Source organism: Quercus lobata, chromosome 9 (genome assembly GCF_001633185.2).
Source record: "Quercus lobata isolate SW786 chromosome 9, ValleyOak3.0 Primary Assembly, whole genome shotgun sequence".
Classification (NCBI taxonomy): Eukaryota; Viridiplantae; Streptophyta; class Magnoliopsida; order Fagales; family Fagaceae; genus Quercus; species Quercus lobata.
The window spans coordinates 28,561,467-28,578,704 of NC_044912.1; the positions used below are offsets into that span (position 1 = coordinate 28,561,467).

At 32.4% G+C, this 17,238-nt stretch overlaps 1 protein-coding gene across 1 annotated transcript; it reads right to left on the minus strand.

The window, feature by feature from the left end:
- Nucleotides 1-708: 708 nt before the first annotated feature.
- On the minus strand, nt 709-6,555 carry LOC115960299 (uncharacterized Rho GTPase-activating protein At5g61530). Its single transcript, XM_031079118.1, has 10 exons — nt 6,430-6,555; nt 5,930-6,021; nt 5,573-5,835; nt 4,772-4,834; nt 4,651-4,669; nt 3,876-3,974; nt 3,693-3,770; nt 3,361-3,605; nt 2,301-2,460; nt 709-1,327 (listed from the first exon to the last, which is right to left on the minus strand). Exons 2-10 carry the CDS (start codon nt 5,988-5,990, stop codon nt 1,182-1,184), a joined length of 1,134 nt encoding a protein of 377 aa, XP_030934978.1. The 5' UTR covers nt 5,991-6,021; nt 6,430-6,555; the 3' UTR covers nt 709-1,181.
- Between the last annotated feature and the right edge of the window lie 10,683 nt (nt 6,556-17,238).

A 17,238-nucleotide genomic window follows, 5' to 3' on the forward strand; every position in this document is an offset into this window, starting at 1 on the left:
ATTTTCAGACCAGTACCGGGTGACAGTTTGATCCAATGACATCAATACAATAAGTTAGCAATAATTAGTGCAAGTTAAAGGAGAATAAATCATCTGAGAACAACAAGAAAAGCGACAGCAACAAAATCAAGCAAATCACTATCCACAATGAAATCATTTGCTTTTGACATACCTCTCCCGACCTATGCTGAAGCAAATCATCCCAGTCCACATCTTCTATGCAGCAAGCATCCAAGCTGTATATGTGATTTTATTTTATAGTTATTAATTTAGATTCTTAGTATTTTGTACTCATTAACTCACTTGGCACAAAGATTAAAAAACTTAAAGTGGATAATTATAATGTAACCCCCACATCAATTTAAACACATAGTGCAAAATTGGATTCTAATTTCAAATTTTAATTGAACTTTCTTTGAGTTTTACCTATTAATATATAATAATAATAATAATAATAATGAAAATAGTAATAATGTAACATCATTAAGAAAACTGAAATATTTTTTTAATGGCAAACCCTTCATGGGGGCTTTACCAAGCCGACTGTTAGCTTTAAAAAAAACAAATGTAGCAACCTTGGCATGAGGGAAATATTGTGATTCAAAACACAGGTTTCAAATAGGTTGTGTTGAATCCCTATTCTTAAAAGTTCATATTAATTACTGCAAAATATACATCCTTTTATGCATGCCCTTTTTTCCCCTAATGAAATCCCATGAAAAGAATTCAGGTTCATCTTACACAGAAGGGAATATAGACAAGCCAATTCACCATAGATCAATCCTATAATCAGATACAATTACTTCTGTCTACAATGTATTACTTGCATACTTATAAATCATCATTCCAACTGTACTCACACCACAAGAATTTCACACCTACAAGATATGTATTTGTAAAGTATTTGACTGATTGATCTTCTAAAAATATATGCATGGTGCACTTCCATTTCCAAAGGGGAAAATATTGGCAAAACCAAGACTCATTTAAATCCAACTTTCAGTACTCCCTGATCACTATAAACATATAGACCCAAATCCAGCAATGGTCTCAGCTTTATCAAGGAATGTAACATCCACTACAGAGCAATGACCCTTGTGACCTGTCAAGATTTCAACCTTGAGAAATAGTTGGCTAAACTATTCATTAAATCCCCTGCTGGAGTAGAGAGTCATTGTAAGTCATCTCCAAGTTGTCACATTTGCATCTGTAAAAATTGCATTATGATGTTCTATAAGGCACTGAACAACTTCAATAGCACCAAAGTCAGTTGGCACGCCATCATCCAAGGGAATGAGAGAAGATGCATCAACACTTTCACCCTCTTCTGTACCCACAAAATTAAGGAAAAAAAAAAAATAGGCAGAAGAGTAAGGCTTTACCAATGCAAACAAAGTTTACTTTTCAATTAGCACAATATATTTGCATTATCCTACAATTTATTAGGGGGAAACAAACTTATGGCTTATACCATTTCAATAAATAAATTCAATAAATTTTAAGTCATAGATGGATTCGGTACATTATTACACATTTAGCAGTTTACAACTATTTATTTATTTTCATACGTCTGTTGATACTTTTTCTTTTTTGGATAAGTGATAATAAGTCTGTTGATACCTATACCCAACCCAATCCATTTAATTAGGATACATCTCTACCCACCAGTTAACGCAATTATATATGAACAGTTATAAAACTCAGGAGGGCCTTTTTCAAGGAATAAGAAAGACTCCAGGCAGATGCATCCACTTGATGGATTTCTAATTTCCTTTCTATGAATGCTGGATCATGGTCATTCAAGGCAGAGCAGAAAGCAAGATCTAATTGTCTGAGAACCCAACCCAGGGTGTTTGAATGATCTCAATTTCCCCCTTAAATTTTCTAAGCTACCAAACAAAGCATATCTTTTTTCAAAATGGGAAAAAAATCACCAAATTAATTGGATTTGGGGCAAAAGTTAGTTAGGCATCTCAAGATAATGAAAGAAGTATTCCAAAGAAGTCAAATGGGTAGCAGAATAGGTAAGCTGAGGCTTTTGTTAGGTGCTATATGGCTCCTGATAGGTGCCCATTTATAACCGAATTAAATCCTGTAGTATATGGATTTCTTAAATGGGTTGGGACGGGAAAATGGGTTATAGGTAATTCAACTGAAAAGAAAACAAGATATTGACAACTATTATCATTGACCAACCCCCCTGAATGTTATTCAATCTACTGGTGTCACAGACAGTTAGATGCAAGAGTACACTAGCCTAGGCAAAAAGTTGATATATATGCACAAACTGTATTACTCACCAGCAAGCATGTCCCATGCACTGTAACTAGGCGGTTGATCCAAGTTCTTGGAAGGAATTTTGGATGGTTGATTCCAATATTGCCTGTAGAATTCTGGTTTCCGTCCCTTCTGCCAGATAATAACAGGAACCATTTCCATGGCAAGGCTCCGGGCATCCATCTGTTTGAAAGTTAACAACAACTGAGAAAGCTTATGAAATAATATGTACCTGTAGGCTAGCAATTATTTTTGCTCTGATCCACAGTTCCTCATTCAGTACAAGGATAAAATAAAAAAGGAAATTGCAGATGGCCATAATAAATTAGATGAAGAATATCTTTAGTTGCATGAAAATTATAGCTGCACAGCAACAAACAACAGATAAACCTAATATATTTCCTTCATGGTCAATGTGGAGGAGCAAGTTAACCATGAAATGTTGTGATTTGATGAAAAATGCTGAACTTGAACAGAGGTAGGGGATAAAAGGAAAAGTAGTTGGTCTTGACCAGTTGACTATCAAATTGTGTTTTGCCCATCAGCAACCCCAAGTACAAGAAATTTCCATTTTCCAGACTCATATGGATTTCTGAGGCTTTGTATGATCCCAATGGATGTAAAAATAAATCAAGCAGTTAATGAATATCAATATATGGGGTGCCTTATTCATTGGAGACATGGTTGCATACAGTTTCAGTGGAACAATAGCTTAGAAAAGTTTAGATGCTAAATATAGGTATTTCAAAATTAACTTCCTTGAATTTTTTAATAGATCAAGGCATGTTATCTTTCAAAAGCATTCAAAATAATTCTAATGAGCTAATCTAATGATCTTTTAAATCTTTTCTTCAGTCAAGTTTAAAATTTTTAAATAGAAATATAATGCATACAAAGAGTGATAATCTAACTCAACTGATAATTCTATTGCTGGCTGGAAAAAGACACTGACAATATAATCCTCAATCAAGTGAGGAACTCATACCTAATAAGCCAATACTTGAGCCCACCTGCACCCCAAGACACGGGTGACACCCATGATAACCAATCCCATTTGAGAGAGAGAAAGAGAAAGATTCATGCCTTGTTAAGAAGTGACTTCTGGCTAACGCGGAGTAGCAGAGCAGTGATAAATTCCAGGGTCATGTAGTTTACACTAGGAAGCCTCTTCAGTATGTTTCTCATTGAATGAATGCTAGAACGAGCACCTTTGATCTCATCATAAAGCTCAAATGTAGTTAGTGGCTCAGGAAGGCTAGCTAAGTAGCACTTAGCTAGAGCTGCTACGTCAACTGGATTTACTCCTTCTGGTAATGATGCATTTGAATCTGTAATAAATATACTACAGCATTAGATTACAGCTTTATATTATAATATCAACCAAATTAAACAAATGATAACAACTGCAGGGATACCTTGGTTGTATATAGAAACCAACTGTTGAATGACTTTTTTATCTCCTTCAGACTTAAAAAGGTCTGGTGAGTTTAGTCCTTCAAATTAAAACAATAAACAGGTTACTCTCAGCATCAAAATGAAAAATTAAAGAGTGGTTATATATTATACCAGGAAAACATACTTTGTCAAAACTTAATTACCTGATAATATGAGATAATCTGCACATCTGACCAAAATATGGGGAACAGGCTTGCTGGACTGTTGCCGTTGCACCGTAACCTCAATTGGAACTCCAAATACTAGGAAAGCACAAAACAAAAAATAAAGAAATGACAGCCAACACTACAATACTAATTAAAAGCAACCCAAAGGCATTATGGATCTGTTAGTATATAATAGCTTCTTCTTTTTTTTTAAAAAAGTAAAAAAGTAAAAAGTAAGAAATAAGAATACTTCATGTTCACGATGATGAACACAAAGTATCCAAAAAAGTACAAAGTAATTAAATAGGGAAATGCAGGGAGTCCTGGAACTCCAAAATAGAATTACAATGAGTAAAACCCCAAGCACAAGACCAATCAAACAAGGTACAAAACAACAAACACTTCAAATGATCAAGAGATTGCTCCATATCCTTAAAAGTGTGGCTATTCCTTTCCTTCCACACCATCCACATCAAACAAAATTACAAAGCAATAAATGGTACATTGGATACTCCAACCATTGCGGGAATTCGAATAACTCTATTGGAGAGAATTTCAACTACATGACAAAAAGTCTCCAATATCACCAAAAAAGAAAAAAAAAGGTACTCTTACCATCTATCTCAGCTTCAATAAACTAATATAATGAACCTATCATAGCCATATGTCTTTGAAGAGGCAGGCAATTCATGTTCAACCAACAGAAGGTAGGATTACCAAATACGAAATACTATCCAAGAAGCTAAAAATTATGAAGGTTTAAGTAACTTACCATCGGTACTAGCAACACCCTGCAGATGACCAAAACAGATTTAAGTAAGAATTTTGAAACTTGAGAAAGAGAGGAGAACAAAAAGAGCAAGAAGAACTACTAGTTGCCTCAGAATCTATACCTTCTGCCATCGTTCAATGTCCGTCAAGATAGTCTTACTTTTTTGTGCAGTCTTCTTTGCCACCTGAGACAAACTCAGCATCTCAGACGAGTCAGTTATCATCTTAACTTGAAATCAAGGCTATTATAGGTTGTTGTAAACAAAGATGACCTTACCTGTCAGAATTCCTTATCACTTACATATATTATATCATATAAATACACTATAATGTTAAGATATGAAAAAAGAGGCAGAAAGAAATGTTAAGAAATCAAGCAAATAGATGAAAATGAACAGTACAACCGTGAGAACATGTATGAATAATATAATTTTTTTTTTTTTTTTAATTATGAGTTTAATCCCATAATAGGAAGCCTCACAGTTGAGCCATATTCCATAGTCTCCTAAACAGATACCACTAATTAACTTGGTTCATTAAGAAATCGAACAGCAAGAATCCCTAGTTGTTGGAGACCACTGATTCCGCTAGAGCATTAAAAAATTTGACAAGGCTTAAGGCTATAAAATAAAGGAAGAGGGATTGGCTGACAATCACCACAGGGACTTAATTCATAATCAAGCAGCAAAGATTCATGGGAACCCCTAACCTTAGTTACCAAACAGAACAGACTAGCATTATTAAAATAAATATCAGCAACTTTCAAACCATAATAGCATATCGAATTATAAATACCACTAACACAATTCCAAAATTCTTCAAATTGCAAATGCATTAAATAATCTCAAATCACCACTATATCAGTTATAATTTCACACAAAAATTAGTATTCTGCATTGACAGGCTATTTGAGCTAAAACTACCTCTTCAACTTTAGTTTTTCCAACAACAACCTTGTCCTTGGTCTCCTCAACACCTTTCCTAAGCAATGTGCCGGTGGTAGCAGCCGCGGATATAAGGCGTTCTTGCACGGCCTGCTTCGTGGAAGGCTGCTGAAGGAACGCCCACCGGCTTTTCACCATCGTGCCAACGCGTTCCGCCACATCTGTAAAATTGCCTTTGGCATCCTTTGCAACCTCCCCCACAAATGTTCCGGCCGATTGACCTGCGGATTTAATCTTCACCCCTGCTTTTCAAAACCACAAATTCTAAACACTTCAAAAAAAGAAAAAGAATTGAATGATCAAATTAATTAATGTAATAATGATTGACAATATTACCTGAGGAAGAAAAGAAACCGCTAGCCTTCTCTTGCCACGGAGGCGAGACTGCTGAAGGCATTGAAGCTTTGTTCTCAAACAGGACCTATCACCTATATATATATATATATATATATACACACACACACACATAAAATTTGTAAATTTCAATTAGCCAAATTGGGTTAGAAGTGCTAATTATAGAGATTCTAAATTTTATTAGTTTTCAAATTAAGAAAAAAAAAATTTACTAAATGATCGTTTGGGCTCTGTTTAGGGGAAAAGGAAAATCAAAGTTTTATAGTTATGTTGATTGAATTCTTAACATTTTCTCGGCAACCAAATGAATTTCAGAATCAAAATTCGATTATATAAATCAGATATACTAAAAATTTTCGACTAACTGTTTCTATTAAAAAAAAACTAAAAATTTTCGAGAATATATGATGTTAAAAAAAAAAAATCTTTTTAGAGAGAGAGAGAATCCCTAATTATGAGAGAAGTTAGAGAAAGTAATTTACCTTCGTGGCTTTGTTTAGGTTCTGATTGGAAAAGATGGTGAATAAAGGGAATAATTTTAGAGAGAGAAAGAGAGAGTTCAAATTTAAAAGCCAACAGCCTCGACGGGGTATTTATTTGAGAGAGAGAGAGAGAGAGAGAGAGAGAGAGTGTCAGCCGTCGGAGGAGTTAGAAAAAAAAATTGCTAGTTTTCGCAATTTTTGTCACAAGTTGTCAAGTAACTTTTACCGAGCTGTGAATAGCGGAAAAAAATGTGGTGACTACACGTTGGATTCACAACTCGATTTTTTTGTCATTCGCAATTCGTGACTTGGTAAGAGAGTTACGGTAAAAGTTGTCTAAATTTTTGTGGTTGGTGGCTAGAGTTGGGGAGGGAGGTCAGGGATTCTGTGAGCCTAGTCAGGAATATTAGTTAACGTTGTGAGCCAATGGAATAGTGACACGTAAGAGCTTTTTAGATGTGTACGCGGACCCGTGTGTGTTTTAGTGTTTTGGGGTCATGTAAAATTTTGGTAACTGATGTAACGGTTCTGTTCTGTGTGCTATTTTCAGCTCGACGTGCTGGAAATTTCGTTTGTTGTTTTAATTTATAAAAGGCTATCTCTATCATTGTTATTATTATTATTTTTTCTAGATTCTATCATTATCATTGACTTTTGAATATCAACTGTAAAAATCATAAGAACCAGTTATTTGACCGGAAGGATTTTTATGATTATAAATAAATAAAAATTGACAGGAAGAATGAACCTGAAGAAAGGCTTTAAATGGTTTTTAAAACAATTTGTAAGAGTTGTAAAACAGAATAACTTTTAAGTCTTTAACTAGGACTAGCTTTTATTTTTTATTTTTTTGATGAGCTGCGTTCTGATTTTATATATATAACTTTTATTTTGAGAATCTAATTTATAAGTGAATAAAATAATTTGAAAATTAATAGGAGAGTTGTCTTATTTTTTAGGCAATATTTTAGTGGAGTTAGAGTTGCATTTTTATCAGATTGTCTTTTAATTTTGTTTATACTTAAACATAGGGGTATAAGGGTATTTTTGAACTAAAAAAATGAGAAATCCAAATAGAAGAAGACCCTTAAAAAGCAACATAGATAATAAATTTGCTGGAAATAATTGTTTTATCTTACATTCATATTAATCTCTCTAAATGGAAGTTAGTGTAAAATCATATGTTTTGCTAGTCTTCTTTTTTATTTATTTTTAGAAGACTCTTGCTTTGAGAAAAACATATTAACTACTCAAGATTAAACACAAAGATTTTCTTAAACAAATTAATAGAGTCTCTAGCTCTACCAATTTAAATTAATTTCATGGAGTCTCTACTAATTTAAACAAATCAATGGAGTACTTGATTCTACCAATTAAACAAATTAACAGAATCCTTCACTCTACCATTATGAATTAATTTAATTGAGTTATTGACTCTACCAATTTAAATATTAGAGTCCTTACCACCGCACATCCTTAATGCGTTGATCACTCCACAAGTATAAGTGCTTGTGGGGTGTGGAGGGTAAGGGTTGGGGTTCAAGTTTTCAAGAGGGAGTTTCAAACATATATACACTTAGATTAGGTTAAAGTAGAATTTCTATCTTGTATCAAAAAAATATTAGAGTCATTGACTCTACAAATCAAATACATTAATGAAGTTCTTAACACTACCAATTAAACAAATTAATGGAGAAACTAACTCTACCAATTTAAATATTAGAGTCCTTGACTCTACAAAACAAACAAATCAACGGAGTTCTTAACTCCACCAATTAAACAATTTAATAGAGTCCTTGACTCTACCAACTAAATAATTTGGAGTTCCTACCACCACGCACCTTTGGTGCGGTAGTCACTTCACAAGTATAAATACTTGTGGGGTGTGGGGGGTAAGGACTGGGATTCAAGTCTCCAAGAGAGAGTTTCACACACATATACACTTAGATTAGGTTAGAGTATAAATTCTATCTTATATCAAAATAATAATAATAATAATAATAATTTGGAGTTCTTGAATCCACTAATTTAAAATAATATGATTCAATGGAGTCTTTGACTCTCTAAATTATTTTAAATAGAGTGGAGTTTCTAATTCCTTCAAATTAATTCAATAAATTATTTAATTCCAATATGATTAATTGTTTTGGGTTCTTAATTCCTCAACTAAAATTGGAGTTTCTAATTCTCCAATTTCCAATCTCTAAAAATGTTCATAAAAATAGAATTACTTCGAATGAGTTTTCTTTCCCTTAATTAATTTTCAGGACTTCAATCAAAATACCATCGCTTGATAAAATTCCTACAAAGAAGCAAATGAAAGAAAGGGAAATTTTTTTGTACATTTAATTTCTTAAAAATTGGGTTTTTGCTTCAATTTCCATAAAAAAAAAAAAAAAAAAAAAAAAAAAAAAAGGATCCTTTACTCATCCTTAAAATTAAAATAAACTATCTCAACAAAAAAAAAAAAAAAAAAATTAAGTCAATACTTAATTAAATAGCAAGTATTTGACTTAAATGTCCATCATTTAAAGTGGACAAAATCATATTTGAGAATTTTATATCCAAAACCTTAATTTAAGAACTACAAATTGGCTTGATCCCCCACCAAAGGTAGGCAACTTACATAAGTTATTAGGTGCAGCCACAAATAAATAAAAAACAGATATCCCCTCAAATACAAAAAATAAACTCATGTACAAAAAGGATGTGGTTGAAATCAAAGAGTCTTCTCTTGAAATAAGGGATTGTAATTAAGAGATACGTTATCTAAATGAGTACTACTTACATTAATAAAACTCATATGGCCAAACATTAATGAGCGAAATTATGTTTGATGGATTTTACTCAATAACAATTTTTGTCAAATACTCAAACTCTAGATGTCAAGAGTTTTGTAATTCAACTAGTTGACATCTTTTAATGTTTCTAATGAAGACCTCCCAATTTAAATTCCCCCTCACCCAAGTAATTAAAAAAAAAAAAAAAAAACTCAAATTCTATCATTTTAAAATTAGTTCATTATTATCATTATTATATTTTTAAAGAGGTATGTTTCATTATGGCCCATTGGCATTGGCATCTTCGTTTTCATATTTGGACTAGTTTAAGAATTCAACCCTTAACATATTCAATTTAAAATAGACTTGATCACTTGAGGGGTAGGTTTCACCTATCATTGGGATGGAAAAGATTCTTTCTATCATTGCTCTACCAAATCGATGTAACAATTCAGAGATTTGGGGATTTCTTGACTAGTGTGCGTTTCACCACAACATAGGAGCCACTCCTGTTCATCCATGTGGAGCATGGAAGCCACTACATTTTCACAATTTTCAAAGCTTGCAACCTCCTTGCCTTGGGCTATGATGGTTAGAAGTGAAGTGCAGTTGAAGGATTAGGTTTCCTCTAACTAGATCGATGAAGGTCCCTTTCCAAGTTAAGGCTAGGTCCGAAAGGGTCTAACCTCCAAATCATATGTTCTCATAGATGATAGTTTAAGCTAGCAAGCCACGATTAAAGCTGAATTTCAAAATAGAAGCCTCATTGAACCTTTAAGGGTCTATTTGGATACTGCTTATTTTTTGAAAATTGAAAACTTAGGAGTTAATAGAAGCCTCATTGAACCTTTAAGGGTCTATTTGGATATTGCTTATTTGTTGAAAATTGAAAACTTAGGGGTTGTTTGGTTTTTGTGTTTCCATCACTCATAACTCTATTTTCATCACCCATAACTCAAAATATGTGGGTCTCACGGTCGAGAAGTCTGTTTGTCATTGTTTCTAGTTTTTGTTTCTATCACTTAATTCTCTGATTTTTGAGTGATGAGTTATAAATGTGTTTTCAGTTTTCAAAACTCAGTTTCCAATGGCAAAATTGTAATTTGACTCAAGTCATGGGCCCTACAATCAGTGTTTAGTCATTTCAGTGGTCAACTTTTACTCCGACGTCTCTCTTTCATACCAGACCAAACCCATTTCATTCAACACCCTTCCTTTACCTTCTTCATCTTCTCTTCCCAAGCACAACCTCTCCATACGCTTCCTATACTTGCTTCATCTTCTCTTCCCAACATCAATATCATGAAAAAAGTTAGCTTAGAAGGAGATTCATACCATAGCTGAAGGAGATCTCCATCTAACGTGCTCCCCACCACTTGTGACAGTGAAGACCAAGGACGAAACTGCAACAAACTCACCGATTTCGGCCTCCACAGATTAGATCCACAATCTTCCTTCCTTGCTTCGTCGATTTGGATGCTAGGTTTTTTTTTTTTTTTTTTTTTTTTTTTTTTTTTTTTTTTTTTTTTTTTTTTTTGTCTTAGTTTTGGGCTATGAAAGTTTGGTTGGATCCCACAAGTTTAAACAAATCTCATACATAGTTATGTGGGGATGGGTTTTACAACAGAACAAAAAAAAAATGACATTTGAGTGAACATGGATAATTACATCATCCGTGATACAACACAAAAAAAAATTAAAATGGGGTTAAAAAAACCATGACATAACCCAAGGAAATAATGTAAATAAAAGAGGAGTAGTAAGGACAATGAGAAGTGAGAAGTGAGAAGTGAAGAAACAGGGTTGAAAGGGGAAGGGGAAATTAGAAGTGAAGAAAAATGGTGGGGTTTTGAGGGTTTCACAGGTAACCAAACAGAATTCTCAGAGTGAGGAGTCAAGCATGGGTCCCACAAAAAGTAGAAAAAATTGAGTGATGAGAAGCTGAAAATATGTACCAAACGGGTGGGTGTAGGAAACTGGGGTATTTTAGGTGATGAGTGATGAGTGATGAGTGATGAAAATTGAGTGAGGAGTGATGAGTGATTGGAAAAAAAAAAAAAAAATCCAAAAAGTCCTATTGCTAAAAACATTATAGCAAAATATTTTTTTAAAAGTAAAACATTGTTCACTTGTTACTGTTCACACGTTTTTGTGCTTTGGCTGGTCCATAAATAGTGCCATGGGACCAAGCAAAAAATGTAGACGCAACTTTGTTGTGAAATTTTAAAATACTCGCAAGTGTACGAACCGTACCGAAGTATAGTTGGACAAGAACGAGGTCGAACCCACAGGGATTTGTATGAACGTAGGAAAATTAATTAAACCTTAACCAAATTAATCATAATCTAGTTTAAATAAAAACTGGTTGGTTACAATAAAATAAACTAAGCAAATAATAAAATTAAGCAAATAGTTAAACTAAGCAAAATATATAAAGTAATAAAAAGATGTAAACAATCAAGAGAAAGGAATTAAGGTTTTGAAATCCGCCTTGTAAGTCATATCAGCATATATTTATGATCATTAATTTTTCCCAACCACTGCATGATAATCTAGAAATCAATCTTGCTATCATGGAAAATATCATCATAAAAATCCTTATTTTAAAAATCAAAAGCATGTTCTTCTTCGCTTCTTAAGTATAAAATCAAATTATCAATTGTATCCGTAGCCAAACAAATCACAAGATATATCCAATTCTAAAAATCAAATCATAAATTGTATCCATTGACAGACAAATAACAAGAGATATCTAATTTTATAATCAAGAATTAATAAACCAAGTATTCAATTAATTAAGACAAATCTTAAATTATGAGAAAAACATGATTGAACTCATATCTAGAATTCCATCTTAGTTAATTGATATGAAGCAAGAACAATTTAAATCATTAAAGAACAACTATTGTGGGAAAAATCAAATCACATAAATATTATTGATAATCGTTAACAAGGTTTCATCCTCAACCCTAATTATAAATTTAGCTACTCATAGTAATTGAAAGAAAACACAAAAATAAAATACTAAATATTAAATTAGACAAATAAAATAAAACTAACTGTCATAGAAGAAAACGAAAGAAGTAGCCGCACTCTCTATACATTCAGCCCTCAGCCCTAGCACTAGCCTCCGCCTCCTGAATTTTGCCCTAAAGAGCCTTTAAATAGGTTAAAGAATCCTATTACAAGTTGAAGAGTTTGGAGAAAATTCCAAATTTTTAGGCTTCACTTAACCGACTATTTTGGCCCATTTAACGTCAGAATTTGGACTTTTGGTGAACAACAAAGTTGTAGCCCTTTAAGTTATCGTTCCAGCCCAACTTGAATCATCTCGATTGGACATCTGACCCGAAAGTTATGCCAAAAATACTAACTAATGTGCAGTCTGGAATCCTAATTCGAATTGGACTTGGATTTGGTGCAAATTTCCTTTGATTCCTTACTCCAATTGGACTTAAATTTAATTGGATTGGTCTTTTCTTGAATTCATGCCTGGCTCGATGTAAGTTGGCTTGATTCAATTGGCCTAGCCCCACTTTGCATGTAAAACCCTTATTATCTATAACATAAAGATATTATATAATCAGTTACAAAATAACATAAAAGTAAGACTAAATATATAGATATGTGAGTACTTTATTGTATATATCTTATGCACATCAAACTTCAACGCAGACGCGTTGCTAAACAGATGCACACTAAGTCACCTATCAAAATTTATTACTCTCACTAATTAGGCAGTATATGCTATTTTTTTATTAAAAAAAATTAATAAAGGCTATTTCTATCATTATCATTGAATTTTGAATATCAACTGTAAAAATCATATGAACCTATAATTTGACGGGAAGGATTTTACTGATAAAACAAAAATTCATCAGAAGGATGAACATGAAGATAGACTTTGAATTTTGAATGGGTTTTAAAAATAATATGTGAGAGTTGTAAAACAGAATAAATTTTACTAGGATAATAAAATTGCTCAAATAATTATTTTATCCGACATTATTATTAATCTCTCTAAATGGAAGTTACGTGTCTAACATTATATGGTTTTTTTTTTTTTTTGAGAAGATTCTTGCTAGTCATTCATTTCGGGCCTCATGATTTGGGAAAAACATGATAACTACTCAAGATCAAACGCAAAGATTCTCTTAATCTAGGCATAAATTTAAGCTCCACATTATAATTTACCTACCACAATTATTAGTCAAAATGACTAGTCCTAATCAAAGGTATTTATGTAACCTTAATGGGTGGGAATCTTTTTTATGTTTCTATTTAAATCAGAGAGTGATAAAGAAAAGGTGGTACTCTGGCCCCATGGAACAATGATCATCTAGTTCTTTGCCCATCAGGAAAAACGCAAGTAGTTAGGGACATAGATTTTTTTTTTTCTTCCTTGTGGGTGTATCCACAACCTACCCATTGTTTTTATGAATAGCAATGGTACTCAGTTGATATGGGCCAAAGCCTACTGAAGAGTGGCTTTTTCCTTTACAGAAACCTATGTATGACCTTTGGATCCGACTGAAATACAAGCGACTTTCAAATGTCTGCTATAAATCGCAGAAGATTAGGCCATACCAAAGGTGAATGCAGATGGAGAAAGATGACAACAGCAGATCAAAGGTCGGAAACAAAGATGAAGGGCTTTGGACCTTGGATGATCACAAAGTCGGTGAATATTAAAGAAAACCGAGTAGTGGATGTGGTCTTCATGGCTCTTTTTCAAATTTGATAAGTGATGGTTGATTGTATATTCCATTATAGTTGTATGATTAAATACTTTATTAATGTAAGAAAAACAAGCAGAACAAAGGGAAAAAATGCAAATTTCTAACAATTTTCCATAAATGAGTAATCATTAGGCATTCTAGAGTACAGTAACATTGTGATTGTAAGATAATGAAGTACTACATCACTGTACTTTGAAAATATCAATTTTCAAGAAGAATAATGCCAACGCTTTAAATGGGAATAGATAAATGTATTCTCAAAGTCAAACTGTTCCGCTAATAGACCTTGTAGAATGTCCATGTTTTTGTTGGAAACAAGTAGTTTAGAAATAAAATTTTATGACAATTCCTTGACCAATTGTATGTTATTCTAGCACCCGGCGCACCACCCATGGATGCTTATTGCCATTTATGGTTCATTTGTTAATGTCTAAGAGTAACTTTTTTTGGAGTCTGTTAACTGTCAAACTCATTCTCATGGTCCTACCATATTTGTGCCTTAGTGGACTCTTTAAAAAAAAAAAAAAAAAAAAAAAAAGCAGAAGAAAAAGAAAAAGTAGTGCCTTAGTGACTATTTTAGGAGTCAATGCTTTAGCTATCATCATCATTTTATTGTTTTAGTAAAATGCATCTACATTTCTTGAGATTTAATTGATGGAATCGCGATTCTTTTCCTATTAAAATTAAAGAAACTAATGACAATCACTTGGAAGTAGGAGTAGGTAGTATGAACAGAGACAAAGTTAGGTCTTTGAATTAAGAGGACCAACGTATTAAAAAAAGATCATTATAAAACTCTAAACTAGTATCCATATAATACTAATTAGTCGCTAACTCATGATGCATGGAATAATTAAATAAACATTAAAACTATTTAGTTTACTTATTCAGCAAAAAAAAAAAAAAAAAAAACTATTTAGTTTACTTGAAGGCACTATTACTTGAAAATGATAACAAAAAACTTACGCTAAATGAATAGAATTCATGTATAGTTAAATTCATTACTATAAAAGAGTTATTACATTTGCTTTGATAAGAAAAAAAGACAAAAGAATTACTACACAGTTTAAACATATAACTGCTCTTAATATAGTAACTTCTTAAAATTAAGTCAATGACATCTACCTAACCAATTGTGACTTCAAAAGTTCTTACATGTAGGCACTTTGAACAATCCTTTTTATATGAGATTAGTGAAAAAGGTTCAAATCATTATCATTATATGCAAGGATACAGTGGTAATGATATAGAAGATGGATGAAAAACTTCTTCAAATTATAATGAATATATGCTCAAAAAATAAAATCTAGAAGATCTTATGTCCTCATACTGCAATAAGAAAAGTAAGATTATGATAATTGGTGAATGTCAAATGAATGTGGTGGCACTTAGGAAATTAATTTATAGGTTGAAAGTTTCAACTCTCATATCTTCAAATAAGAGGTCATATTTAATTTGAAAATTGCAAAAGAAATTTTAGAGCAAACATTTTTTTTATAGGAATTTTAGAGCAAACCTTATTTTGGGTTCTTTCATCCATATGACCTAATTTTCAAAACTTTTTTTTTTCTACCCAACAAGTAAGTTTAATTCCGGAGAAGAAAACATGTACCCCATTTAAGATAAAAAATTGTAAGTTTAAAAAAGGTAAAGGGAAAAACAAAGTGAACATGAGATAAATGGAAAAAGAACATGCTATTATGTCTACACTATCATATAAATCACTAACCCAAGTTGAAGCTTAATCCTATTTATAGAGAAGATGATAGAATAACCACTATTTGCTAGGACTTAAAAAAAAAAAAAAAAAAAACCATTGCTTAAAGCTTTTTAAGTTCCCAAAGTAGTGTTTTCCCAGTAGCTCAACACTATTATTACATCCCATAATCCGTTAATTATCTACTATTATAATAGTCCTTTCTAGGCAAACTTCATCCTCACCTACTAAATGGGCCTTTAAGAGGAGAAACACCTCATATCCTCATCATTCAAATGGTTATTTGCAAATAGAATCTAAACCCAATGCAAGATCTTTATCCAACCTATTTAACTGTCCATAAAATTCAACTTGGACATTTCATCAAGCATGTGGAGTTCACTTTAAAGAACAAATAAATAATACCAATAAATTAAATTATCTTCTCAGCTAATGGCACAACAAAAGAGAGGCACTCCCCAAGAATTAATATTTTCTTATACTTCATTGCTTTGTTAAATCTGTCTATAAAAAATAAATAAAAAATCTAACAAAACCTACTAAATAATCTACAATTTCAACCTTATAGTGCATAATATCACTAATCTAGAAAAATAAATATGCATATTAGAAAAAAAACTCAATGTCAAAAAGATTCTTAAACCCAAAATAGGAACTTTGCCCTCATTCATATAAACAACAAATAAAACAATAATAAAACGAGGAGTTAGTCTCTATTTGCAACAACCTGAGAATGACTTAATGTGATATGAAACTCAGCCAATAGTGCTTTTGCAGTTCTCATGATCTCGCTGGGGGGTACCTGAACGGGTTAATGCAATATTTGTTTCTTGTGTAAGCACCCACAATTCGAACTCTTTTGTATGCCTTTGCCGCACCTCACTACATTGTTGCAAAACATCTGAACTCACTATCAATAAAAGGGGTAGACATTGGGCAGCTCAAAATCGGTTGGATTGGTTTCATTGGATTGGTGGGTATACTGTCAATGGGGTGATTTTCTGCATCTGTAGGTTTAGTTTAGGTTTTTCATAGTAAAAATTTTGTAGATGGGGGTTTCAAAATTTGCACGAAGGACTCTAAAGCTTATGTGTCAAATTTTGGTGAGGTCAAAAAATAGTTAAATGTCTTCAGTTTTATACTATATATAGAGATATACCGTTAATAAGAGAACGACACAACAATTAATTATCTCAACTTTATTTAAAAAAAAGACAAACAAACAACCACAATTATTATACTTATAATAATTGTTACAATTTTATAAAATAATAATAATAACAATTGTTAAATGGTCAGTCATCACCTCACCAAACCTAATAAAAACAACAAGTGTTAAAAACTTGATTGTGCACATCACATTGCAGATTGCACACTTATCTGATGCCTTGATGAAAACAGAAGGAAAAGTTCAAGCATTTGACCAAAAAACAAAAGGCCATCTCAATTCAATTAATAAAACAAATGGAATTTTGAAAGACTGAGGCGTAGAAAAAGGGAAAATAAAAGACAGAAGAGTGGTATAACTAAGAAGTAGGTGTGGATGATCCAGCAAGTTAAAATAAAGAAGAAG

Excerpts from the sequence above, each read along its gene's own strand:
- LOC115960299 (XM_031079118.1), bottom strand. The coding sequence starts at position 5,990 with ATGCCTTCAGCAGTCTCGCCTCCGTGGCAAGAGAAGGCTAGCGGTTTC. Across the intron at positions 3,771-3,875 it reads AGATTATCTCATATTATCAG|GACTAAACTCACCAGACCTT; the intron begins GTAATTAAGTTT and ends TTTAATTTGAAG. Across the intron at positions 1,328-2,300 it reads TGCATGGGACATGCTTGCTG|AAGAGGGTGAAAGTGTTGAT; the intron begins GTGAGTAATACA and ends TTGTGGGTACAG.